The sequence below is a fragment of the Pieris brassicae genome, chromosome 5 (assembly GCF_905147105.1).
Source record: "Pieris brassicae chromosome 5, ilPieBrab1.1, whole genome shotgun sequence".
Lineage (NCBI taxonomy): Eukaryota > Metazoa > Arthropoda > Insecta > Lepidoptera > Pieridae > Pieris > Pieris brassicae.
In genome coordinates this window covers 19972074-20000000 of record NC_059669.1, presented here as the reverse complement: position 1 = coordinate 20000000, position 27927 = coordinate 19972074, and the positions used below count along the sequence as shown (strand labels likewise).

Genomic DNA, 27927 nt, shown 5'->3' with positions numbered 1-27927 from the left:
TTATCTTGAAGTGCCTGCCACATCTTGTAAGCAGCTTGTCTTTTGGCCAATTTCTTAGACTTGCCTGTACCAACTTCACGACGCTTCAGTAAGGTGCATATAATAGTAAATTGGCGCTCATGTGGAAGACCTGAAATATTTTTGAACCATGTTAATTATGTTTAATTAAAACTTAAGATAAATCAACATATTTAACCAAAACTTTGATATAAAAAAGTAAATTCAATATTAAAAGATTATATAAATACATATAATTCTGGCAATTCTGACAATAACCTGGCTAGGTTAGTAACTCAACACAGTACACACCCTAGGGACCTGGGTTTGAATCTCAGCCATAATACAAAAAAACATGAGAATGGGGTAGACAAATTCTGCCCCATACCCCACTGAGCGGGTACAAGAATTTATACTTATTAACCCTACCTGCACTTAAAGTAGTAGTTCATAAAAGGCAAATACCAAACTGCGTTTTTTAACATGCAGTAAGTGACTAATTAAGATAAATAAAAAAAGAGTAAAAATATCAAGATGAAGACTACTAACAAAACATACGTCTATTAACGTTGTCATCATTCTCTGCATGGTATGATGGAGGAGGCCAGAAGCGAGACATGCACAACTCCTGAAGCCATCCCACAGGGTTACCCAATAATTTGTCTTCAAATGAAGACACAACTGCACCCCTAAAATCACATTTTTTATAATATTTTTTAAGGCTGAAAAATTACATATGCAAGTTTCTAATTATAAAAAAATAATATTTTATTTTTAAATCAAAGACATTTTACAAAATATTTAATTGTAATGTTATTGAATCAAAATTAGTGCAGGCTAAAATATATTGTAAAAAAATCTAAATATGAATTCTGAACTATAGAAACTTATGAAATCTTTTTTGTACTCACGTCTCTGGTACATTGCCATTAGTGTTCTGATCAGCAGGTGCTGCACCTGTCAATTTATCAAGAAGTGCCTTTGCTGCCGAGTGTTTTGCCTCCTTTTTTGATCTGCCGGTGCCCATTGCTGTGAAAAATATAATAAAACTATTTACTTGACATATAACATGATCAAGTCTTAGTTTTGATTCATAATATTTTTTTTTCAATGTAGAATGTATTTGCCTCATTCAATTAGTTGCTTACATTGCCAGTTTACAGTGTTTGCATTTATTGTTATTCATAAAAAAAAATTTAAATATTAAATTCAGATATTTTAACTCACCAACTAAATCAGCAACAGTGACCCGGTATCTGAAGGTTGGTTCATGAATCATGCCCTCAATCTGCACTAACTCATACTTTGGAACTGTTCCTCGACGGGCAAGCAATTCTTGAAGCACTGACACTGGTGTCTTCATTGGCAAGGACTCCATCTCCTATAGAATAATATAAATTATTTAACTTGGTATGTACAGACTCAATAGAACACATAATAAAAAGTAGGTCTTGTGAAAAAAGGTATCTTTATTATACACAGTGGTCATATAATTAGAAACACTTCTAATAAATTTATTAACATCAAAATAAGAAAGTATAACCTCAATGTACAAATGTTCGTAAAAATATACACATAATTAATGATCATGCAATACATATATACCCACTTAAATAAAAAACTAATGAAATGCAAATTAATCAGAACTTTATTTTTGTACAAAATGGGCAATAATAGTTGTGACGCGTCAACTAGGCAAATAAATGGGCGTACAGAAGAATAGCAGAGCGTTTAAATTGTTCTGTTAAGGTTATTAATGCAACTGATCATTATAAAACACATGGAAGTGTTAGAAATGTGTTTAGAAAGACACGGCCAAGAAAAACGATTCCCAGAGAAGATATGCTAATCATTCGTGTTGCTAAAAAAGACCCAAGTAAAGGCCAGACTAAAAATGAAGTTTTTTGCCTGATGACCTGAGAAAGATCTGGTGCTATACTGAAGATTAGTTAGTGGAAGCTAAATTGTTTAGAAGAAACTCTTTATAGGTACTACTTCTTACCAAGCAGCACCGAAAGGAGCTATTATTATTAGCTAAAAAATGTGCTAATTGAACGGTACAAGAATGGAAAAAGTGATCCGGATGTGGAGTTGGATTTGTTCATGTGATTGAAGGTACAATGGATCCAGGACAATAAAAAAGTATCTTAGAGCACACAACAATACCCTACTTGGACAATCATTTGCCTGTAACATAGATCTTTCAGCATAACAATGACCCTAACACATCCACAGCCCCGACACAAACAGCCAATAGCGTCAAATGTTTCCTTAGCTAACAGAGTTTAGACTGGCCAGCAAATAGTCCGAATTAAAACCCGAATGAAAATCTATTTATCGTGTATTGTTAAAAAGGAAGTTGCAAATAAAAACTAACTATTTGAAGCATTTGTCCTATAAAAAAATTATGAAATTGATTGCATCAATGCCGCGTCGTTGCATCGTTATTAAAGATAAGGAATGCGCCACTAAATATTAATTATAAGTATAAAACATAAAGAAAATGGACAAAATATGACACACAAAGATTAGAGCCGTCACTAAAGTTACAAACACTTTAACTTTTGGTCAAAAACTGAAATGGTATTGGGCTGGCCATGTAGCGAGAATGTCTAGCAGAAAGTGGACCAAACAAGTTACAATGGAAAGGACTACCAGGCAAGAGGCGGAAGGGGAGACCCTTAGACCGCTGGGAAGATGACCTGAAAAGATCAGCTGGCATAAACTGGCACTCCATAGCACAAGACCGACAAAAATGGGCATCTTTTGAGGAGGTCTTTACCCAAACCCGTAAGGGGAAGTCCTGTTAATTTATAAATAATTAATGTAATAATACTATATATTACTAACATAATCTAAGCTAACATTAGTATGTTCAAACAAAAATCAATTTTTGTTTACTGTAATATAGCAACTACCAACTATTGTAAAACAGGAAATAAAAAGGCTTATTATTATTATCATTATTGGTAGGCTGTTGATATGAGTATCTATTTTGTATATAATAATACTAATACTTGAAAAACAATTGTTACTAGTTTTTTGTTGTTGTTTCTAATTAGTTGATCATTATTGTTCATACCGTAAAACTGATGCACTTGTGTAATGGAATTTGTATTATTTTTCTAATGAATGATAAATCATTGAAAATTTTGTTTTCCTATTTATTGTTTAATTTAAAAATAGAAACGATTGAGGTGAAGGATCTTACATGGCAAGGACCATTGGTAGTGTTTCCAATTATACAATAACCACTGTATATTTGTTAAAATACATGTATATACAGTAAGAACAGTATAACTACAATAATTTGTAGGTAAATTTTCTGAGCAATATTCACTAACAGTAACAATTTTTTATTATCATCATGAGTTAGGGATTATTTTTATTTGAAAATGTACAACCTTGTAGTGTAAGACTGTTGTGTATTTAAAACACCTAACTTCATAAACCTCTTGAGTACCTCTTGTCATTATACATTAATAAGATAGATTTTAATGGGCTTAGTTTTGTTCCCAAACATGAAACCAATCTATAAAATGGATTTAAATAAATAGAATAAGTACCCTCTTAGCTGCTTCATCTAATGGTAGCCTTTCCAAATTGTTTGGTGGCTTAGGTCTATTTTGGTACCGACGCCTTGGACCATGAGGGGCATGTTCCCCATCAGGTCCACCTCCATGCACTGGCATACCATGGACTACACCTGGCATACCGCCGTGTACCACCCCTGGATGAGGGTGAACAACACCTCCATCCATCTGTTGAAATGGTTTTCAAAATATTATTCTTTCAAAATTTATTTCTAATAAATGAAATTTAGTATATCCTCCACAAGAACAAAGCTGCATTCAGAAATGTAGTGACGGAAATTAAATGATTCTAATGTAATTTCTAATTTGCAAGAATATATAAAACAAGATTACCCTCAAATACTATTACCCTAGTTAATAGTTAATTAAACTTATTAGAAACAGTTGGCAAACCTTCAAGTGTTTTGAAATAGATTACTGTTTGCTGTAAAACATATCCTTTCTATAATGCCCACCACCTATTTAAAGGGCAAATAATCAATAAAATATAATAGCAAATAATCTATTAGACAAAATCACATTTACATTCACATTTTAGGAACCTTTTTATATCCTCTAATTAGATTTAAAGCTTTCTAGCATTAATTGGTTGCATATTTATACATATAATAGATTATCTGAATGTTTTGCCTTGGGCTCTATTGGCTCCCTACCCTCATGATTTGAAACATTAGCTTAAGAACCGACAATTATCTAAAAATATTTGTATTTTTTATATATTCCAAAGCTACGATTGAAAAGTAGGTCAGTTTTTTTTTCTTTATTGATATTAAAGAGAAATTTTGTTAAAACTTGTTAAAAAATAATTTTGAACCTTAACTAGCATATTATTGCATCTGTATTGAATAATATGCAATTCGTTTAAATCTATTTAATTTAATCGGAGTTTTTTGCACTGTGTTTACACCGGTAAACTACTACATGTATTATCTCTTAACAAGAAAATATTGATTAGTGATTAAAACTTCATTTTATTCTATACCTACCTGAATATAACTATTTATCATATTCACAACTATTCTGGATACAACACTAATTATTTTTCCAAATAAATTATTATTATCACTAGCATAAATCTTCAACACGACTATTCACTAATTCTCACCATGTGATTCTACAATGACATGGCGGCCGGGTAATTGCCAAGATGGCTTCGGTTTCAGCCGGTAAGAGGTTGAAATTAATTATAAAATAGTAATCAGTGTTTTACACAAATTTTTGGCGCGAACGGGTTCACCACGAACCCTGTTTAAATTTTTAATAAACATAAACTAACTCACCATCCTGTGTATTCTCTCCACAACTGCAGATAAATTAAACTCACAAAATTAATTACTTATTAGGAATTAGAATTATGTAATTTAACTATATTATAAGTATTTAATTCCCCAACAAGTAGACAGCAGTTGGAAATACTTATTATTAAAATAAATTAATTCTTAGCAGATTTCGAGCAAAACATCGAAATCAAAATGACTGGAGCGAAAAATTATAAATAATTTAAATATCTTCGTACACATTGACTTGTGCAAATTGTCACTTATGTGTTGAACTTTGACATTCTCACCGTTGACGTTGCCAAGTGTAAGTATGACCAATGTAGCCCACAGAGTGGCCCGTCTTGATTGATAATAGAAAAGCCATTTTTTTTGTAAATCGATTCGTGGATACATGATACAAAATACCGGTTCCTAAGGTAAGTAAGGGTAATATGATCTAAGGCGCCATCCAGACCCACCTCGAAGGAATGCGAGGGTGAGAGTGAGGACGGTGAGCTCGTCTCCACTAGCCTATCCTACTTTATTCTCGTTCTCGCACAGTTTTTTGGTAACTACTGAATACCAAGGATTTCTTTCTCATGACGGAGTGGAGTTTCGCTTTGTGTACCGCTATTATAGCATTATATCAAGTGAAATCATTTGGAGTCAAAAAGTGGTATTCCAAATGAGCAATTAAATATAAATGTAGTTTAATATTATGTTTTTTCTTCTTCAGGTCTATTAACTATACATTAAAAACTATCCATACATACTAAAAAAAACATTAATGAAACTTTCAGGTGCCCTGAAGAAGAAAAACTTAATATTAAATATTTATACCGCATGATATGATATTTATATTTGCGATATAATCGAAATACATTACAATATTGGTAGGTGGAAATATAATTATCCGCGTCTTAGGATTTGTGTGTTTTTTGAATTGCACTATTCTGCAAACTGTGCCAAAATAATTAAGTAAGAGGGCTAGCTCCAAAGTGGGAGCCCTCGGAATGTTGCCGGTAACCATCCTGAAATGAAGGTGAGAGGACCGAGCCTTGAGGGACTCCGGGACTGATGGATCGAGGGGACCATAACGTTTGTTCAGACTTAACGCCTGCGCAAATATTACGCCAAAACACCATCGCGTGAACATTGCCGCATCAGGGGCTTAAAGATTCTTCATACAAATCTGTCTACTTATGTCACTTGACCTACGATCACTGTACAATTCACATTCTTTTTTTTAATTATATTAATTTATTAAGTATCTGGGCATTTAATTTACACCATCTTTCCGCTAAAGAAATGGTGAACATGGTGGCCCATAAGGGGAACAAAGAAGAATCCGAGAAATAATAACAATTAATACGGAAATACGACGAGACACCGGTTAGTGCGGCGACCTAACGATCTTCAACATCACATCAAATTATTACTGTGGATGGAGCCTTGCAGTGTATATTTCTAAAATCATAGGCTGTATTGGAAACCAAAAATAAAGAATATTCGAGCAGTGAATCTGCTAAAGTTTCACATCGAGCAGTTACGAGTTCTTCCGCTAAGATAAGTGAGATATAAAAAAGTGAACGAAGGAATTAACTTTTAGCTATTTATCGCAATATTATCTATATGAATACGTAAATCATTCAGTATTCCGTAAAATAGGTCAATGGAAGTATATTAAGCAATAAAAGATAACTCAATTGATATAAAGTTAAATTATTTTACGAATTAAAGTTGGTTTTTTTTAATAAAATAGGGGGCAAACGGGCAGGAGGCTCTCCTGATGTTAAGTGATACCGCTGCCCATGGACACTCTCAATGCCAGAGGGCTCGCGAGTGCGTTGCCGGCCTTTTAAGAATTTGTACGCTCTTTTCTTGAAGGACCCTAAGTCGAATTGGTTCGGAAATACTTCAGTGGGCAGCTGGTTCCACATAGCGGTGGTGCGCGGCAAAAATTGCCTTGAAAAACGCTCAGTCGTGGAACGGCGGACGACGAGGTGATACGGGTGGAATTTCGTATTCTGCCTCGACGTCCGATGATGAAACTCAGCTGCAGGTATTAATCCGAAGAACTCCTCTGAACACTCTCCATGGTTTCGTATTTTAGGTTTTCTCATTTCGTATTGTTTATACATACAATATTTAGCGTATTTGCCGAATATTCCAGGCTAATATTTATCATCGCCGTGCGCCGTACATACTTATCCCCTTGGATTACATTGGGTTCCCCGAGCGGCAACTACCACCAGAACGAGGAACGTGAGCCATTTTAATTGATTTACGCAGGAATTGCATTGCTATTTAAATACAGAGAATCAATATTTAGTTAACTGACTACCAAAAAAGAGAAGTTTAAATTATATTGTTTTGTTGTTGTTTGTTCGTAAGTGTTATATGACAGAAGTAATGAATAAACAAAGTTTACGTGATTTAATCACTAGAAGAACGTCCACCAAGGGACACATTAGTGACCGACGAGATCGCGTCTAACGCGTGAGCTGACGACACTAGATTGTCGAGAATGTTTGAGAGGTAAGAGGTATCGACAGGCTTGACAGCCTCGTCTAGCTTCTGCCAGTCGACAATTGACTTCTCTTGAGTGTTAGAAGGGAGGGAGGGCCGAATTCAAAGTGAACCGGGAAGTGGTCAGAGTCTAATTCGTGCACCTCTACGCTTCGCGGCTGGAGTGCCATGTTGCGTAGAACTGCTACGTCTTATACAATATATACGAATATCAATACTACCATTATACCCAGAAGTATTATATAGCATTGCACAGCTATTTTTTTGAGTAATTTTTTGCCGTTGTTAAATGGTGGCATTTTCGTCCAGCTCCAAATTATTCTATTTAATATTTCTAAACATTTATAACGACTTAAAAAACCACTTACATACGCTGTAACGCATACAATTAGAAAATTTTAGTTCTTAAATAAGTAATTCATATGTTTTGGCAGATTGGCGAAGTAAGCACTCCCAGCTGATGCATATAAAAGATAGATATTAAAAATAAAGAATATTATCAATATTAAGATAAATAAATGTGACGCAACGAAAACTGTAGATATATTGATTTCGGAACGGGGACATAAATTTGTTTTATCTTCGAAAAGTTTATACTAATTGGTATGAGTCCGAAAGAGGTTGTGCTCTGTCGTTGTTAAACTCTCCTTTATGGATGACTAAGATAGCAAAATATTTCTAAATATAGACATTATTTTCTGACGACTGTGGCACTCAAACATTTTTAGATTGTATGTAGGTCGTAGCTGTTTCATCAAATATTCACTAATGACAGTTAATAACAGTGAATTCATGAATATAATATATTCCCGACATCACATGTTACGTGTAAAACTTGTATTCTATTTGGTTAAAAGTAAACTAATTATTTCATTTCATTGATGACTGTTTCAACTTAAACATACTTTCTACATAAACATGCATTGTATTTAAGTAAAAAAATGTTTTCGAATTGGTTTTAGGTTACCAGTTCTCTATAAAGTGGAAATGATTTTGCGGACTATCACTAACATCGTTGCATTTCAAACTTGAAAACTATTTTTTATAGAAATTATATTTTATGAACGAAATAGATAAATTAATTGTAGCTTGACTTCTTTTACACTACTTAATTTTTAAATAATAGGTTTAATTATTTTTTCTTAGTGAACGGTTACAAACACGTCATGTCTATATGTTTTTTCTTCTCTGTGGTAGCCTAACATGGTGTGTGATGAGTTTTGGCGCCATTTCTGTATGTAGGGAAATGGCCGGCCCAGTAGCTTGCCAATTGTAATAGCATTTTGACTAACATTTTTATCCAACGAATTGTAAATTATTAAGAAAACATACGGGCCAAAAACTATCCTGGATGGAGGAGAAATAATAAAAAAATGAATGTTTGTAGACATTTTTGAAGTTATACTTCTTTTGGCGCGCTAGGGAAATATTATAAAAGTAAATTTTACGATGCGCGCGCACACCCTGAAGTTAGCTACAATCAACATTTCAGTTTTTTTTTAATAGTTACCAAGAAAGTAAAAGTAAGGACATCTACGTATGTTTGTGCGTGCCCCACACGCGAGAGAGAACTGACAACTGTATTCGCATTAAGTGTTTTGTATGAATCCGAATAAAATATATATTTTCTCAAATAACGTTATAATATATTATAAAATAAAATCATGTTATAAAAATAAAAAATGTCAATTTGTTTGATTATGTAGAAATATTTTTTTGTGATATTTAAATAATCTTTATTTAACTAGATGATGTGTATTTATAAAACTTTCAATGTATTAAATACCTTTTTTTATATTGTTAGTTTTTTTTTCTACCAACGAAGGCGAAAGACAGAAAATTTTAAAAGATTTTAAACCTTAATTTGAAATTAAAGTAGTATTAAAACTAAAAAAATAGTTGCGTGATACTATTAATTATAAAGGTTTTATATTAATCTTTAATTGTGTAGTATTTACAATATTCTTAACCTACATACTAGTTTAACAATAATAAAAAAATATAAATATTTATAATTAAAAATTAAACAAATATAAAAACTTTTGTCCCTTTGGCATTGTATCTTTAATGTTGGCAGCCTTTACTCGCGATAGTTATTCGTTGAGCGAGGAAACCACTAGCTCTGGGTTACCAGTACTATCTACCAGGCGCCAACTTAAATCTTTAATAAGAACCTACTTCACTTGAACCCCACGGCCCAAGAGTTTCTACTCCAAAGGGAACAAAATTGAAGTTGGAGGAAACACTTATATTTGAATATAATTTTCCGCTTGCTCTACGACTCCCCCAGCTTTTTACTTGTCCGAGGGATGTAAAACGAACGTGTCCACAGAAGTAGTACCCCATACCAAAGCCCGCCCAATCCTCCAAGGTATCAACGACATAGATTTTATTGATTAATTTTATAAAATTAAAGACCTGAACTAGATTGAGAATATTTTCTCACGATTTAATTCACAAGTTTATATATATATACAGGTAATGTTTCAGGTTTTCAAGCGATTGAAACAGTACAATAATGACATCGATGAACTACTCGTAATAGTCTTTAAGCAAACTGCACCATAATAATCAGGTAGGTCATTGCTGAGGCAGACATCTGTAAAAAATGTATGTATATGATATAGCATATGCAGAACAAAGTTTTGTATAATGCCCATGCTATGTTACGCATGTACTGGCGTTTTCAATAAGTTTATTTTCGTTTTGTAAACTCGTAAACAAGCAATGTATGTATATTTTGGCCCCACTTTTTTTAAAAATAATCTTGATATAGAACGCAACACTTACATTGAACATTAAAGAAGCATTTAATGAGAAATAGCCAAACACACTAATATCCATAGATTGATATTTAAGCATTGTAGAGAAATGTTGTACCTGAAACATTGATGATTTTTATTTATTTATTAAAACAAAGAAATTGGTACGAGCCGTAAGATGCTCAGAAGAGAATTAAAAAAAATTAATTCTCTATACAGACTTTTGTGTTACTATTTTTTCTTACCTCCATCATCCATCGTAACTCTTGCCCTTCTGTTGACATGTAGTGGAGAGCCTCACCAATTTTTAAAGCCTAAAACAATTCTATGAATGAATTAAAACAATCTATATCAAATAATTTATTAGTCTGCAACGTCAGTAACCACATTTAATGTTATTGACAGTCAACCATTTCAGATTTTGAGTGTATGAAGTCTCGAATTTTAATGCGATAATTAAATTGATATGATATATTATATATATATTTGTAAAAAAATCGTTTTTTTTTTCGAAAAAGGTTTACCATATAAAACTTCTTTTGTCCTAATGTAGAATTTGTGTATAAAATTAACGATTTACAAGTGGTTGCGATGCCAGTGTTAGGTATATTCGCATCAATTAAGAATTTTATCAATGACTACGCAAATAAATTCCAGTTAATAAAACGTACAAACAGGTAAGGTTGGGAAATGTACCAGACCCAATAACCTCAAGGTTCTTACTAGAATCACAATCTGGTGGCAAGGAAAAGTAGATTGAAACTGGATTTATAAATGGAGTACCAAAGAACCCCGTAAGGTCTGGTGTTTGTAATTGGGCTCAGGAAGAGAAACAGTATAATTATTTACAGCTCAATAATTAAACAAACATACCTCAGCCTTTAATGTATTTCCTGAATAAGATAGCCAATATATTTTTATGAATTGGCATGTAATCCAAACAGCATTATTATATACAGTAGCCTTCGAAGTGTCGCTGGTATGCAGTTCTGCGTAATATATTAAATAAGCTTCGTTCACCAACGCATGAAAAGATTGGAAAAGTGAAGCTAAAATAGGCCCTTCAAACACTTTATTTATGTCCATTTTAATTTCAAACACCTTCATATAAACCATCTCCATTTGCCTTATACTCATATTCGCTTCATCAGACACTTTTAAACTTTTGCAGTGCTCGGTTATTCTTGCCAATATTACCGTGATACATCTTACCTGCGTGGTGTAAAAGGCAAGAAAACAAAACTGTATAACTTGAGGCAAATTCAATGTAATTCCGACAACAAACTTTTGCACGATGTTTGCCTGATTCGTATTTAAATATATCTGTAGTAAAATTAAAATTACAATGACTATAAGGATCATGTTTGTTGCTACGTATAATTCTCTTAAAATTTTCCGGCTGTTCGAAGATTGTGGTATGCCACTCCATGTAGACACAATCATGTTTAATATTTTCAAATACTTGGCTCGATTAACGTATGCGTAAATATATATTGAACTAGATACTATAAGAAAATTAACAAGTTCCATAGCAAAATTTAATTTCTTTGATGTATCACTGTTTGCTTCTATGTAAAACACAAGGTATATATGATAAACTAAAAACGTAATATGTAGGGTTATAAAAAAAGCAACACACAAAATATTTAAAAATATAGATTTTGGGATGATTTTATAACTTTGTTTTGCCTTTGAAAATTTCACACTATTCGGTATTAATCCAAAAAACGATCCCGTTAGTATAATAGGTGTTAAAACATCTTGAATTTCAATTTGTTCCATATTACGTAATGGCAAGAATCTTAGGGCGGAAATCATCTTTAATCATCAAATCTCATCGGACTTGGCGTGGGTGATATCCAAACTATAAAAACGTCTATGAATTGATAACCAAAAGTTTCTAATGACTATAAAATAAGGATTTGTAATGTAAGCTTATTGTGTTTGGACTATATAATTATGTACTGCATTAGGTATGTTATTACTACAGTGGAACTTTCATATTTAATAGTATGCTCAATGTACAGACAATCATAATAGTCATGATACTACCTAGTACTGCGTGAATCATGTTTTATATCCTTTTTCTTTTAATTATTTTAAAAGCAAATATTTTAAAACACAGTAGTTAGATCTTATTCGCAAATAAAAGATTGTGATTAATTAATAGCAAAAGGTTTTCTGGTAATATAATAAAAGTCACTTAATTGTATAATGTGTTTTACAATTTTAGTTAAACAAATAATACCGTATTGAAATGATAGTTCTTCAGATAGTATTAAAATATAGTTAGGTACAGGTAAAACACTACTTTTTACTATCTTTTCTCATTTGAAAATCATAAAATGAAAGAACAAACAATAATCTGTCAGTCTATGTCAAATAAATCAAACGTTAAATTATAAAATCGAAAAATAAACAAAATTACGGTATAAAAAATTTAAAAAACAAAAAAATGATTTTCAAGTGTTTAATGAATACTAGTATTTCAGTAGGCCGTCGTATTCACGGCGGTTGTATGCAAAAATATTATGAAAAGACAAATTCATTGAAGAAAAGGCAAGAAATCAAACGTTATAGTACCTGTCCAAGCGGCATGAAAGTTACTGTGTGTGGGGCAGCTGGTTGCACAGGTAAATTATAAGGAAATTCTTCGACGGAAATAATCGCGCATCTATTTATATTATATGAGGTTTTCAGAGATTATGGTCAGTGACATCTATGAACGAATTGTGACTAGAACACGTATTCATTGCTTATTTCATGCTTTTCCCAGGTGAACCACTAGCTTTACTGTTAAAGCAATGTCCATTACTGGACGAAATAGCGTTGTTTGATGTTTGCGCCACCTGTGGCTACGGCATGGAACTCAGTCATGTAGACACTAAATGCAAAGTGTCGTCGTACTCTGGACCGCACATGCTTTGTGATGCATTAAAGGTAGTCCACTGGTTTAATTCTTATTTTATGGCATATCATTCTATAGACTCATATAACGACAGTCATTGCATCCCCTGGACACCAATTTTAGTGAGTGCGTTGCCGGCCTTCGAGGGAGGAGTATACTCTCTTTTTATACAACTGGAGGTCGTATCACCCAGGGAATACCTCCACCAATCTATTCCACAGTTCGCTAGTTCACAAAAGAATATGCCTTAAAGTGGAAAGTGGATTGTGGAAGACTTATACATCACGATTGATTTTAGGAAGAGATTCCAGTTTTAAATTATTAGCTTATCATTTTTACATTAACAAACATATTATAAATTTGTCCAATTTAGAGATTTGCCATAGGTGGAGCTAATTGTAGTAGTTTTAGTCCAAATAATCACGTTTTTTGTAGGCCATTTATGTTATTATCACTTTCATAGCATAGAGTTTTACTCACTATCTTCTGCCTGTGTCCGAACAAGACTTATCTTCGAGTCTATACGTCACGTACTTACTTGAAACACATTTTCAAATTTAATCATTAAGACCATTCGTGGTTCTATTTATAAGTCAAATTGTAGGGGGCCAGAGTCGTCGTGATTGTCGCTAGGAATGAAGTGGATTCTTTTGAGGCTAATTCACCTATTTTGACAGAAATCGCGATTCAAATATGCAACACTTGCCCTGATGTATGTATTATAACTATTAGAGATATTAGAGAAGATTATTCCGCGCAAAACATCAATTGTTTCAGTAAGGAATATAGAATTAACCAACTTGTATAAAGAATTAGTGATGCTGATATGTATATAATAATAATGAATAATAGAGCAGTGTTGGTCTAGTGGCTTCAGCTTGCGAGTCTCCTTGAGGTCGTAGACTCGATCTATGTACACATATACCATTTGCTCGAACGGTGAAAGAAAAACAGCGTGAGCAAACCAGCTCACCTTAGACTCAAAAAGTCAACGGCGTGTGTCAGGCACAGCAGGCTGATCTGACCTTCTTGCCTTTGAGATTGACCAATAGATACAGAAACCTAAGTCCCAGCCCTAAGAAGGTTATACCGCCATTGATGTTTATGTATAAAATACCCTTTCATTGAGTAAATTGGCAAATACGTATGTTCCTTTTCCTCATTAAGGTCGCCTTTATTTCAGGTTTTTACAATAGTAGCAACGGAGCCTATAGAGAGTTTGGTCCCACTCGTGGGTGAAATTCAGAGATGCCGGTGCAAATATGATCCTCGACGGTTACTTGGATGTGTGGAACTGAACTGTGTTCGCGCTAATACGATACTGGCAGACTTCCTACGGGTACCACCCGAGTCCGTACGAGTTCCTGTTATAGGCGGCGCCACACCCACTACTATGGTGCCGGTTTTATCAGCAGCTGTTCACCCGTGTGTTATGAGTCAGGAGCAGGTATGTTTTGAATATTCAAGGATACTGAAGATGCTCTGAAAAAGTAGTTTTTAGAACATTAACATCCGGTTGCGTGAGTTTGTAGTAGAATCATTTCAATAGTGGTTTATTTATATAATTTCTTATATTTGATTCGAACATCGATAAGACAATATAAGAATGTGTTTAGTATGTCTATTTCGTTGTACACATTTTGGATATATTTAAAATGCTCAAAATTCTAATGTAATATCTTTTTGTGGCCTACAAACACTAGATAACTATGTTTCACTGATATCTTGCGATTATCGAGTTAAATAACGTTTTAGTTTAATATATTTTGACGGCGTTATTGACCTTATTCTAAGATAAGCTATTATATTATAGCTGTGACTGACTTAAGCAATTTTTTTTTAAATATTTTTTATGTCAGTCATTCATCTCTTTTATTTCTGCCACACGGTCACCCTATCGTACGAATGACGTAAGCATTAGCCAGCCGGTTTATTAAATGTTGTTACAACAAACGCTACGTCTGAATATCTTTCAGCGGCATTTAAACTGCGCTGCTTAGTTAAGAGGCTAGGCTAATTGAACGGCTTATTAAACTAGTTGGTTGCGACATATCTTGAGTATGATTAGTCTAGCTCGTACTTAAACGATTGATTGGTCACAACATTTAGTCAGGGCTAAATCTTTGCGTGCTGTGGGATTAAAAATATTCACGTTTTTTTATATTCAGATTATTTTGTTTTATTAACATAAATTATTATAATATTGTAATGAATGCCGACACTTGTTTCATAATTTTTAGTTTATTTTCTTTAAATAATATTGTATATAGATCGAATGCGTAACGTCGTGTATAATGAGCGGCAACGAAGCGGTTTGCGCTGCCAAAGGGTGCAGAGCAGCTACAGCATGTCTTTCTGGTGCTTTTTCTATCGCCAGAACCACCATCAATGTTGTTAAGGGTCTGCAAGGGGACTCAAATGTGGTTCAGTGCGCGTATGTGGACAGCCTCGGTACTTGTGCGCCGGATTGTCAGTATTTCGCTAGTGATGTACGTATTCGTAGTAAACTTATTAAAATTATTGGTTTTAAATTTTGAGAATGTTATTATAGTGTCGTATTGTAGAAAATGTTGATACTTTTTACCTACGTAATGCTACAATTGAACAATTCAGTGGTACTACAAACCCCCAAAGAAATTCTTTTGCCGATATTAAGCCACCTTAATCCGAGTTATGAAAATACTTTTTCGTGTGCTAAATCCCACTAGGATTTAGCAAAATGTCTGAGAAGTACGTTCGAACGAAAACGTTTCTGACCAGACTCGTTCTGGTAATAACGCACACTCTTGCGTAAGTATAGTGTGAGTAAATATTGTAGAGCTATAAAATATCAACAAATGTCTAATTTATATATATATATATTGTTTATTAAATTACAGGTTGTATTGGGACCATCGGGAATAGCGAAGAACCTTGGCGTTCCTGAACTAACTAAATTCGAGAATTGTCTGCTTTGCAATTGTCTACCATATGTTCGCAATGAAATTTGCCGCGCTATTTGTCTGGTAAAAGCATGTTTTATTAAACTCTTCTAGTATTTGTTAGAAAGATGGCGTATTATCAATACTTGTTATGCATATTACTAGTGTACTTGGAGAAATAATTGTTATTTTGCTCAAACACACAATTTCTTTAAAAGTACTATTATTATATTTACCATTATTCTAGGTGTATACAATGTGCCAGCAGTGCTGTTGTCCCACCTGCATAGCGCATCCGCAGACATGCTACACGCCTCCTTTTGTACCCTGTGCGCCGCCTGTCAATTGGACCTGTGACTGTCCTGATGCCTGTCGTGATGAATATCTAGCCTCGGTGAGTTATTGCAACTGTAGACCTTGCTATTGTTACTCAGCCTTGCTAAAGTTTATCAAATTATTATTCATTTTTACGTGAAGGTATCTAATCGAACCAAAGTAGCTCCAGTACCAGCTCCTTCTACTTGACTGTATTCAACGAAGAGCGATTCCAATCGTCCACTACCAGTCACTTTCCAAGCGGCTTGATCCCTTGGCGTTGCGTGGAGATGTGGGGTCTCTTTGCATCTTCTACCGCATTTACCATGAAAATTGTTGAGAGGAGTTGTTTGGATTAATAGTTGCAGCTGAGTGACATCATCATGGACGTGGAGGCAGACTACGAAATTTCACACCTTTATGGCAGTTTTAGCCAGTTTTAGCCACGCACCATCATTATGTGGAACCTGCTGCCCACTGAAGTATTTTTGAACCGAAATCGACTTAGGATCATGAAAATAGCTTACCATTTAAGTGAGTGGCAATGTGAGTGTCTATAGGCGGCGGTATCACTTAACATCAGTCGACCCCTTTGCCCCCTATTATTAAAAAAAGGAGAAACGTATTGTAAGGAAACCATCTATCTCAAAAATTGGTGACGTGTCCGAAACTCATGGTAGCGCGAAACCAAATGTGCCTGGTTTAGCCACCCTTCCCTGTATAGAACAAATTTTTTCCGATGTTTTTGTTTTCAAAGTTACCCTCAAAACTTCCAAAACCGATGTTATAAATTATTTTATCAATATAGCAGTGTTGGCCTAGTAGAGTCAGCTTGCTACTCTCATCCTTGAGGTCGTTGGTTCCAACCCGGCTATGCACCAATGCTTTGTACGCATTTAATACCTGCTCGTGCGGTGAAGGAAAACATCGTGAGGAAACCGGCTTGCCTTAGACCCAAAAAGACGAAAGCGTGTGTCAAGTATAGGAGGCTGATCACCTACTTGCCTTGCAATTGACAAATGATCATGGAAAGGCCATTGTGATTAGAAGTTATCGTAATATCTAAACCATTTTTACTTACTAATAATAAAAAATAGTAACGAGAAATTAAATTTAGATCTGTCGAGAGATGACCTGCAAGTGTGGTAGTACAGAGCTGTGCTGGCGCCCACGTCAAGCTGATTACGACGCGGCTCGTGCTAAAAACTACACCCACCAAATGCCTCTTAAAAGTTTGGCCTGTTCCTCTCGTACTGTGCCTAGGAGTGTCCAAATTGAACAGCAGTTGAGGCAAAGGGCGACTGATCCCTGTTCTTAAATATCAGAACTTACCTTGCAATTATAATTTATTTGTTAACATAATTAAATGTCAGATACTCTGGACTTTCAATTAGAGGCTTTACTGTTATAATCTGTGCATTTCCTTAATTTCGACAGCAACTTTTATTAAAAATAGTTTAAGTCGCGTCGAGACAAATCATGCCGGAACGCCCTTAAATTTGTAAAACGTATTTTTATTGTTTCTATATAGGTGATAGGTTTCTTGTCATATTTTTACTGTATATGAAACCAGGAAATGATATACAGAGAACTTTGATATACTTTATTTATCAATAAATATTTAACAATTAAAAACACTTTTTATTTTGCTGTGTACGCTGCTAAGTTTTTCTTTCAGCGTTGATAGAAATTTCACTTCGCAATCGTTCTGCAAAAATATGTTTATATCAGAGGTAAGGAAGACACGACGATTGTTACATATAAAACAAAATAACCACTTCAAAAGCACTATTATAGAAAAGGAAAAACAAGTGACTTATTTAATAAAATCGGAAGACAAACTCCTCTCCCGAAATGACTTTTACAAGAATTTTTAAGATTTTTAATACCTTCTGCGGTAACACATCTCTCTCGTCATGTTCTGTTAGTTCCTTTGATTTCTCACTTTTAATGTTTATTTTTGATCGGCTATTTAAGTTTTTCTAGAAAGTGAAATTAAAATTACAATTATTTACTTATTTATAAATAAATAAAAAAACTACATCGTAATGCACGTAACTGAAGTACTACACTGTGTCCAGTGTGTTTGCGCTGTCATGATAACGTTATAACTATTTTAATTTAAAACGATGCAATTATTAATATGATTATTATAATAAGGGAAATACATATGAACATGCAGAATTGTTTTCAATTATTTCTATAAGGAACTTGCTATATGATTCCGGATCGTTCCTCTAATATTACTAAGAAACGGAGGAGTCAAAAGGAGAAATGCCAGGAAGTACAAATTATGCCCTGACCACGTACCAAGCACTTCTCTCCTTGTATAACTCTTATATAGCACGTATAATAAAATCAGAATCATTCGTACAACAAAACCTTTAATTGCTTTTAATTCTTCATAATTCAACTAGATGGCGTTATTTCAGAAGACCGAAATATCGTATAAATCGAATAATAATCGCAGTATAACATATATATTTATATAGAATTTAACTTACTATATTGTTTTATATGCTATTATTTGATACTATCGAGTGGTATTAGCCTAGTGACTTCAGCGTGACTATCACCATTTGCTGTGCACATTTAACACCCGCTCGTACGGTAAAGGAAACATTCTGAGGAAACCGGACATGCCTTAGACCCCTAAAGTCGATGGCATGTGTCAACCAAAAACAAAATGATCCCGAAACAAGAAACCTTGAAAAGGTTGTGGAGCCACTTGTTGTTTTGTTGATTATTTAAAATGATTTTACCCGAGACATGTTTATATTGATACCAGACGACCGCACGGTACTCATCGACTTCTGAAAGAATAAATTTCCATTACAAATAAGTTATAGGAAGATTTTTTTACTATTCCAAAACCTAACGTTACGTTTGTATTATAAATTCGTCTAAAAGTAAAAGTAGTTTATTGTAATTAGTTAAACCAAAAAATTGTTATCATAAATTACGGAGAAATTTATTAAAATTAAAAATAAGTCTAAAATCTTCCTGACTACAGAAATGTTGTCATTCTATTTAGATATAAAATCAATTTTATTGAAAGCATACAATAGTTTGTACCCTTGGAATGTGAATGGCGATTCCCGTAGGCCCTTCAAACGGCATTCCAGGTCTAAAGCAGGGTCCAACAGAGGCTCTACGTTCCAGTATCCAGGCTTGACTCTTCGCGTCTATCTCCTGAAATAGTTTATAATCATAATTGTGTATAATTATTTCCATAAATGCATTTAAACATACCGGAATAACTCCTTTTTCTTCTTGCTTTTCTTGCCAAGTAAGTTCCTTATTCTTATGTGATGTGTCCTGTAATTACAGGTGATACAGTCAAAGATACATTTAAGATTTCGTTAGATAGAACTTCTTTAACGGATATAAACAGGAATTTATAACAATACTAACGACGCAGCTATCTTGATTCGTAATTATATCCGTTAAAATTTCAAATGTGTAGTATTCGCATAAACCAAATCCAGTCCAACGTGGATCGGTAAGAGCTTAAGCGACCGCGATCAAATTTTTTCTTATAGAGGTTTCTCACATAGGGGTAGAGGCATCATATTGCCATTATAAGTAGGTTCTGGAACTTTCTACGCAATAAGTCATCGGGGTGCTTTAGGCATGCATCGATACGCCTTTTTGCCGATACGATACCGATACCAACGATTATTGAATTAAAATTAAATTAAGGTAAAATATATCAAACTTGGTTAAAGTTTTATTATAAAATATAAACAGTCACAAACTTTGAATAAGATTTTTGTAATTTAGTATTGTCTTTTGTTAACATAACTTTAACACATTGAAAGAAAACGTATGTATTATTCACCGTCACCACGCACGCTGTAAATCTCGCGAAACGTTGGGAAAAGGTTTAAATTATGTAAGAGGGCCATAGGTAGTCTGTGCCTCAACGAGCTAAATCAATCAAGATGCGCGTTTACATGACTTTTTTTAAAGGGCGAAATAAGCGACATAATGAAATGTTAAATACGAATGATTGCAATGTAACAGTTAATGTAAGAGATTTCCTGCGTCTGGCAATACTCTCGGGGCGTAACTGGCGCACATTTATTAAATGGCCCTGCTTATAAAAGCCTGAGTGAGCTATATGTACGGCCTTGGAACGTACATATGGTAACAGTCTAAATACAGACTATACTAAAAATAATACTCTCATTCAACTGCTTTATCTCTGAACAAATATATTAAATTAAAATAATGAACATAATGTCATCTAAGTATATCATTAGGGATATATAAACGTTTTTACAAAGTTGCAGGATAATAAAATGCCACTTTTATTATTAATTTTATGTACACACCAACTAAGTACAACGCAAGTTCACAATTCCAGTACTTCCAGCTGACCATTTTCAATCACTCTCAACATCTTTGTGACAAAACGCGACAAATAATTGTTCGATGCGGTGGTAGCAATCGAAAATGGCCAGCCTAAATAACATTAAAGCACGCGAAAGCATCGCAGACGTTGTGTTTTTGAGTAAAGCTTTATATTCCTTGACCAAAAGCTCGTCCCGATGAGATGTTTTCTTCGGACGGAGCTTCGTAAGGCACGCCGCAACAGAAAAACTGTCGAACCACGCGGGAAACGCGCGATGCTCGCGATTCGCTGCGCGGCAGCCCGCCTGCCTCTTCGTCATCTGACTATAAGAAACATTTCAGTTAAAAAAATATTCAATCTTGTTAGTTAACGATCTCTTTACTTTGTATTAAACATCGCAAGCGCGGGCTGCCACGCAGTTTTAAAAATATGTAACATACCCAATTTGAATATTTCTTAGATGGTTTAATAGTCCGTCCTTCAGAGATTTCTTCTGTAATACTGTCCGTATCGCCTGTTTGAGTATTTTCCTTTTCGCCAAAATTGGCTCCCGAAAGAGCTTCGACGTCTTGTGGAATTGGCTGCGATGTGGGGGTCATAGAACCCTTCTGAAAATAAAAGTGAAACACTTAAAAGTAATATTTTAACAATACAATGTTATAATTGATACCAAAAAATAACAACTACTTAGCATTAACATTTTCGTGCCTTTTATTGTATTTTTCTTGATTTTAGTTCTGTTACTCAAAGAAAAAACTTATCTGTGAAAATTTTTTAGGACACTTCATAATATAACTTGAATTCTTTCACATATCTTGTATTTCATATGTGTCCGTCATGTTTCCTTATTAATATATAAATGATAGCATAATGGTTATGCATGTATATATGCATTATACCGTTTAATTAATACCTATTTTTTTAAATTTAAATAGCGAATGCCTATCGAACATTAATTTACGATTGATAGCACTTGCATGACAATAAAACATAACAGTGTTCATACCTTAGTGTCAAGTTCGACGTGGCCCAAAGCTACAGAATCGGTCGTCGTGCCCTGCTTTTTGGAAATCGAGGATAATTTTTTAACGGCACTCTGCTTACTCATCTCATTAGATTTAACTGCAAACGTAACAAATTAAACTTCACCAACCAAAAAAACCAGTGGCTTTATGATCATTTTTCTAGTAGCCTGCTGTCTTTGACACGGTTTTGTTGTCACAATGTTTTCTTTTACCGTACGACCAAACGTTAAATGTAAACGTAGAAAGTCCATTGGTACACAGCCTGGGTTCAAACTTACGAATTCAGGACTGAAGAGTCGCTGAAGCCTACTTACTGAATGTAACTGACAAATAAACCGATTCATTATTAACTCTGGACACGTTTCAAAAGGCATGTATGGATTGTACTAGCTAATCGCACTTTATTAATAATAATAATCAGTGGCACTACAACCTTTTTTTTAGGTCTGGGAGTCAGATTTTTGTTTCTGTTTCATGATCATTTGTTAATCGAATAGGCAAGTAGGTGATCAGCATTCTGCGCCCAACGCACACCGTCAACTTTTTGGGTCTAAGGCAAGCCGGTTTCCTCACGATGTTTTCCTTCACCGCTCGAGCTAATGTTAAATGGGCATATAGAAAGAAAGTACATTGGTGCACGGGGAACAAACCTACCTCAGGGATGAGAGGCGAACGCTGAATCCACTAGGCCAACACTGCTCAAAATTGCACTTTATTACTAACACTAATAATGTATGTTTTTAGATATTATCTCTATCTCTATCTATCTCTATACTGTGATATTTACCCCGTTTGTGATCCTTATCGTCCTCATTTTCTGACTCCAAAACCTCTGCTGTTTTATGTTTCATTTCCTCAGCAACAGCTGTAATGTTCTTTATATATAGTAGTGAATTAACAAAATGAGAGTCTTTTAAACCTGTTCCTAGTGATAAAATACTGGACTAATTTAAAAAATTATTTCACCATTATAGTATTCATTTTTATTAATCCCTGTAATATAGACTAATTCAAAATTATTTAAACAAGTATACAGCCGTGTGAAGGCAGGTCTAGGCCGGTAGATGTCTTTAACAGCTGCCAAATGATGTCAAATTAATAAAGTTAGTAAATATAGTATGCGTTTGTGATTACAATAGATCAATTACATTGTATAGCTGGTGCTTTGGAATGCTTATGATGATGGTCAGTTTCATCTTGAATATCATTAGGCCGGTATGGAGCCTTGTGTCGGCTGTTGGTAGTTTGTTCTACCACCACGGGGGTGGTACCTGTACCCCCACTCTTTTTATCTTGCTCAGACATTTCTAAAGCAACTTAAGCATCCATACGTCCTAATCTACAATTCACTCACTATTTTTATTAACAATTTTTTTGAAAAGTACAAATGGCTGAAACGTCACGCTTTGCAATTTTGACAACAATATTTCTTATTTTTCATATCTTCTATTTTCGAAATGGAACTCCAAGAAGTACTGTAGCAACCTACAAAATTTCAAGTGATCGACTTTTGTCTTTTATAAGCACAACAATTAATAAAAATTACTATTACACTATTAAATGTAAATCATATTTTTCTTAATTATAATTCCTATCGTGTGGTATGATATTTAGCTTACCAAATCATTCTCTTTTCGTCCACACCTCTTTCAAAGAAGAAAGTTAAACGTCAAAGTCATGTCATTCAAATATGAACTTATTAGACTGCATAAATTAATTCAGAACAAAATTCAGAGTCAGTGTAATCATTTAATAGAATATTAACTATGCTCGCGAGAAAGAAAATGGGATGTGATGGAATATAAACAGTCACCATCTAAAAAGAAATCATTGATTCATGACGAAAAATTAATAAGAGACTTGGATTACGATTCAATACAAGGAGGAGTTTCTCATCGAGCTCCCAAAAAACCTCTTCTTTTAGGTAACTTTCATTCTTTTTAGTTTTATTCCTAAGAGGTGAAGTTACTAAACATAATATTTATAGAAATTTCACAAAAGGGTTCAACATTCCGGAAGTCTTCCCAAAAAGTACTAGTTTCAATTAAACCTCGAGCGCCAGCTATCAAAACAATTTATATTGCAGAAAAAAGATTTCATTCCAAAAAGGTAACTTCAGCTATGATTTATAGTTAGTACTTAATTAATATGTTTTAAATTGTAACTCACTTTTTAGCACTCTGAAAAATCTGGTTCTAGATTAGCAATAGGAGATCATTCGTCATTTGCATACGGTGAGTCAATATATAAACAGTACAATAGTTGTTTAAATTAAGTTATTAACTTATGGTTTTTTTAGATTATAGTGAAGAGGATTCTAGTGTAGCAAAAATCATTCCATGTATTTCAAATTCATGCAAAACAGTTAAGATCAAAGTTGATAAACAATCTCCACCAAGCAGTACAATTGAAGGAACTTCGACAGCTGTCTCAAAATGTGCTACGTCTAGCTCATCTCGAGATGTTACAGTCTATCGACGAAGGCGTAGAAATTCTGAAAAATGCTACATGTACACTCATCCCCATATGACAATTAATGTTCCTAAACTTGAAACAGTAACTGAAAATTCTAAAAATATCCCATATAAAACCAACATTGGCGCTTTAGTAGTCACAAATAGTTCCTCTGACGATACAATATCAGGTAAAAATATAGAAAGCATACACAAAAGAATAGATTGGCTTGAACAGAGAATATTAAGACAAGAGATGGTGCTTAGAACGCTCGATCCTAATATCCAGTTATCTTCTACCGAAGAAGAAACAGAAAATGAAAAAGAAAAGCCGTTTCTTCAAGCCGACCCGGGTTGCAGTTATGTCGAATACAGCCACATTCCAGAAACTTCTGCATTTCAACGTTATGCTCAACCACCAGCCCCTCTTTCCCCTAGTAAAGCTACAACAATACAGAAAGAACATAATTCAGAACAATACGGACGGGATTTCACTCTTTATGACGGTATAACTGCTCGAGGAAGAAGACAATGTGCTTCAGTTCCATGCAAACGTGATGACATCCCCAAACTAGCCGCAGAAAGAGTTCATAAAATTCGTCATAAACTAAATCCTGTACGTGACTATAGACTGATGGACACCGTTCATTATCTTGCTCAAGGAGAGTTTGCCCCTCGCGATGACGGTATCAAATTAACTCCTTCGCGTGAAGCTGTATTAAGTGATATCATTTGGGAGGACGTGTGTCGAACACACTGGCCAAATACTAGACTTGGCCGCCGGATAACACATCCAGAAAGATATGGCCCCCGGTCCGAACTGCAAAGACTGATTGACAGCCTTTTAAGAGAAAGAGTTGCTCATGTAGAACGTAGGCGACGGCGGCATTACCGAATAGTTAAATTAAATAATCGCCACGAACATTGTCGGGCCGTTGGCAAAACAGGTGATATTATTGTTGCAAGCAATAAGAATAGGCCAGAAGGTGCGGAAAATGGTGGTAGTGATACGGAGAAGACTGAGCGCCACGAGGATAAAGGTTGCCGAAAGGAATCGAGTAAAAGTCACTTAATATATCCTGAAAGTCGTCGCCGTGTCTATACACATGAAGAGTGTACTCCGGGGCCTAGCCATGCAAATCGGTCTGGTAACAAACAATCCACCTGTTGCTATCGAACTTCTAGTCCTAGTAATAAGAATAAAGGCCCAGAGAACCAAGAAACTAACGGGAGTAGTGTAATTGCTTCAAAATGTAGACCAAAACAGCCTAAGCTTGTCATAAAGAAGAGTACTGGGCGTTCTAAATTTCACCCCCAAGAACCAAATCTTGAACATTACATACTATTACCGACACTAGTTATCCGTACACCGTCGAATGTGAAGAGGCAGAAGAAATTTAATGAATTGTATCACAAGATTTTGAACAAAACTACAATTAAAAACGGTATGTTTTCTTCTCAACATTACAAAAAATTATGTTTGTTTCGCTATTTTACTTACTTGTATAAAGTCCCGTAATCCCTTAATGGGGCATGAGGCAGGCACCTATTCAGTGTCCGTTTTATTAAACAAACAAGACTGATCAAAGAAAAATCTCTCATCACTATCGGTCTTGGATTAGCAAGACCTTTGACACGTGTCACGTCTTTTACATATTAAAGTGTAATCCTCTCCACTACAAACCATACCCCGAATAGGGTTTAATTTGTGTAGCCTGAAGTTGTGGTGGAATAAAGAAAAAGTTTTCAAATCACTCACAAATACAACGTGACATCACAATTTAGCAGACCGCCTTCTTGGCAGTTCCGAAATAAACTTTTACAATATTTGTTCTTACAGAACCCGAATTAAACTACAACGCCGAAAATCCCGAAATAAACTCCGATCCTAATAAAAAGAATATTGGCTTAAATATAAACATAACACTATCGGAAAGCGAAGAAAAGTTGCACTACAAGTAGATGTGTCTAATTAATGTATTATTTATATTGCCTTCATCAATAAACAGTTTAATACAAATCATTAGTTTTTCTATTTTTGGCATAGCATGGCCATCCAGACTACGGCTACGGAAATTGTCTTAAAAATGCTGTTGATAATGTTGAATTGATCTATTGGCAGGGCAGTACCCCGCCAAGTCGATTATACCTAGGTAACACTGAAAATGATTAGAAAATGAAAAACAGCTTAATGTAGAAAGTTGCCAATACTTTTATTGTTTTTCGAAGTAATCTCCGTTCCCCTCTATACATCATCGCATTCGATGGAACCACTGAGAAAAGCAGTGGGCCCATTCTTCCTAAGGGATCTCTTCTATGGCATTTGCGTACGCTTTCACCGCATCTTCAGGACTCGTAAAGCGTATACCTCGTATTTTATCTTTAGTTATTGGGAAAAAAGGAAAGTCGCAGGTCACCAGATCAGGTCTGTATGGCGGATGACTCATCTGGACACCTGCCATAGGCAAATATTCAACAGTCCGTTATGCGGAGTGCGCTGTGAAGCATTATCGTAGTGAAGGAGGTGCTACCTGCTTCGAGTGCGTTGCTGTCGAATTTTTTCCAAGACAACAGGCAAACAGCGATTGACATACCAGTCTGCATTATTTTTTGGTTTCGTGTTCGTAGCAATATATCCAGCTTTCATCACCAGTGACAATATCAAATACAGCATTGAGTCACCGCCGTTGAACTTATCTAAAATTTGGCGACACCAGTCCATCCGAAGGTGCTTCTGGTCATCGGTTAAAGTATGGGGAATCCATTTGGTAGAAAGCTTCCTGACGTCTAAATATTCGTTTAATATTTTTTGAACTTGACTCATACCAATGCCAAGGCTTGCCCGTATCTGCTGAGGTCACTCTCTTATCTCCCTCTATCATGCAGCACTGATGTTGTCTTCACTAGTCGCTGTTAAAGGACGTCCTTCACGCGGATCATCATTGAGATGGCTACGTCCACGCTTAAACTCGTTTATACAATTGTAAATAGTGACACGAGATGGGGCTTCAGTAAGAAATGCTAATCGCAGCTTATCATAGCTTTGTTGTTGAGTAAGCCCACAACGAAAATCATAATAAATCATTGACTGAAAAGTTTTCTCGCGTTAGTTTCACTTTCACGTGTAACAAGAGTTTTAGATTTGCCGCCAATTCACAAAAACAAATGACAAATCAATGCAATATACTATATTAGGTTACCAAAGAGTTCTAAAATTAAAATTCAAAGAAGTTTTCATTAGCAATGTTGCTTACTGGCTAGTTCTAAACATTTTCAGTGTAACCCACTTATAAACACGGTTTATTTCAAAGTCCACTCAATTTGAAATAGTAGTTTAAGATTAACGTCAACGTTTCTTAATTTCGTCAATAACTCACTGACCGATCATCAAAACTCTAAGTAGACATATAAGCTTCATTTTAGAATTCATTCATTGTTTAGTGAATTAAGTAATGTCGGTCCAGTTGTCGATAAGCACCAACTGTATAAAAATTAAAGCAATGTATTTCACAAGTTGTACGGTTCCTGAGTCATTGAGGTGCTTTAAATAATAGAGTTATGTTATGTTAGTCTCACTGGCGTACAAGAATTAATCTGGCGATTTTCCAGCAATCTCGAAAGTAACCGTTATCCAGGCATAGATTGAACAAAAAGGCAAGGGGCGCTGTCAGTATAGATCGGCAGTCCCTCACAATATATACTGGCGTTCCGCCTGGGCATGCCTTCGGTTTTAGATGGTCAAGGATATCTTTTACTTGCGCTGATTTCAGTTTAGATACGTGAACGTATGAACCGCTCCCGGTACCCA

At 34.8% G+C, this 27927-nt stretch overlaps 5 protein-coding genes across 17 annotated transcripts in view; 2 read left to right on the top strand and 3 right to left on the bottom strand.

The window, feature by feature from the left end:
* LOC123709697 (interferon-inducible double-stranded RNA-dependent protein kinase activator A homolog) overlaps nucleotides 1-5070 on the bottom strand; it is a 9437-nt gene extending 4367 nt beyond the window's left edge. For 2 of the 6 annotated variants that reach the window (XM_045661195.1, XM_045661199.1), the window contains exons 1-6: nucleotides 4577-4732; nucleotides 3564-3758; nucleotides 1225-1378; nucleotides 909-1026; nucleotides 547-686; nucleotides 1-130 (exon numbers count right to left, since the gene is read on the bottom strand). The exon at nucleotides 1-130 is cut by the window's left edge and continues 31 nt beyond it. In XM_045661195.1, the coding sequence (XP_045517151.1) occupies nucleotides 1-130; nucleotides 547-686; nucleotides 909-1026; nucleotides 1225-1378; nucleotides 3564-3758; nucleotides 4577-4597 (758 nt within the window). In that variant the 5' untranslated portion in view covers nucleotides 4598-4732. Of the gene's footprint in view, nucleotides 131-546; nucleotides 687-908; nucleotides 1027-1224; nucleotides 1379-3563; nucleotides 3759-4576; nucleotides 4733-4870 lie in introns of those variants that run through there. The other 4 variants (XM_045661197.1, XM_045661200.1, XM_045661198.1 and 1 more) reach the window with 3 other exon arrangements.
* Nucleotides 5071-9854: 4784 nt separating this feature from the next.
* On the bottom strand, nucleotides 9855-11502 carry LOC123710148 (gustatory receptor for bitter taste 66a-like). The gene is made up of 4 exons (XM_045661879.1): nucleotides 11014-11502; nucleotides 10386-10454; nucleotides 10169-10258; nucleotides 9855-9977 (listed from the first exon to the last, which is right to left on the bottom strand). Exons 1-4 carry the CDS (start codon nucleotides 11500-11502, stop codon nucleotides 9927-9929), a joined length of 699 nt encoding a protein of 232 aa, XP_045517835.1. The 3' UTR covers nucleotides 9855-9926.
* A 1025-nt stretch (nucleotides 11503-12527) lies between these two features.
* Nucleotides 12528-17867, top strand: LOC123710122 (malate dehydrogenase, mitochondrial-like). Its single transcript, XM_045661844.1, has 8 exons — nucleotides 12528-12773; nucleotides 12917-13080; nucleotides 13653-13760; nucleotides 14232-14495; nucleotides 15319-15537; nucleotides 15928-16053; nucleotides 16217-16363; nucleotides 17402-17867. Exons 1-8 carry the CDS (start codon nucleotides 12596-12598, stop codon nucleotides 17600-17602), a joined length of 1407 nt encoding a protein of 468 aa, XP_045517800.1. The 5' UTR covers nucleotides 12528-12595; the 3' UTR covers nucleotides 17603-17867.
* A 14-nt stretch (nucleotides 17868-17881) lies between these two features.
* LOC123710121 lies at nucleotides 17882-25965 on the bottom strand. 8 transcript variants are annotated; one of them, XM_045661836.1, is made up of 10 exons: nucleotides 25879-25965; nucleotides 22815-23151; nucleotides 22454-22531; nucleotides 21648-21763; nucleotides 21082-21249; nucleotides 19537-19602; nucleotides 19360-19476; nucleotides 19047-19097; nucleotides 18174-18266; nucleotides 17882-17992 (listed from the first exon to the last, which is right to left on the bottom strand). In XM_045661836.1, exons 2-10 carry the CDS (start codon nucleotides 22969-22971, stop codon nucleotides 17906-17908), a joined length of 933 nt encoding a protein of 310 aa, XP_045517792.1. In that variant the 5' UTR covers nucleotides 22972-23151; nucleotides 25879-25965; the 3' UTR covers nucleotides 17882-17905. The 8 variants fall into 8 exon arrangements, with proteins under 8 accessions (XP_045517792.1, XP_045517791.1, XP_045517798.1 ...); XM_045661835.1 differs by lacking the exon at nucleotides 25879-25965 and adding an exon at nucleotides 25621-25869; XM_045661842.1 differs by lacking the exon at nucleotides 25879-25965 and adding an exon at nucleotides 25621-25869 and having other exon boundaries at nucleotides 23021-23151.
* On the top strand, nucleotides 23345-26088 carry LOC123710120. The gene is made up of 5 exons (XM_045661834.1): nucleotides 23345-23590; nucleotides 23654-23775; nucleotides 23843-23900; nucleotides 23966-25564; nucleotides 25960-26088. Exons 1-5 carry the CDS (start codon nucleotides 23461-23463, stop codon nucleotides 26079-26081), a joined length of 2031 nt encoding a protein of 676 aa, XP_045517790.1. The 5' UTR covers nucleotides 23345-23460; the 3' UTR covers nucleotides 26082-26088.
* Nucleotides 26089-27927: the final 1839 nt, after the last annotated feature.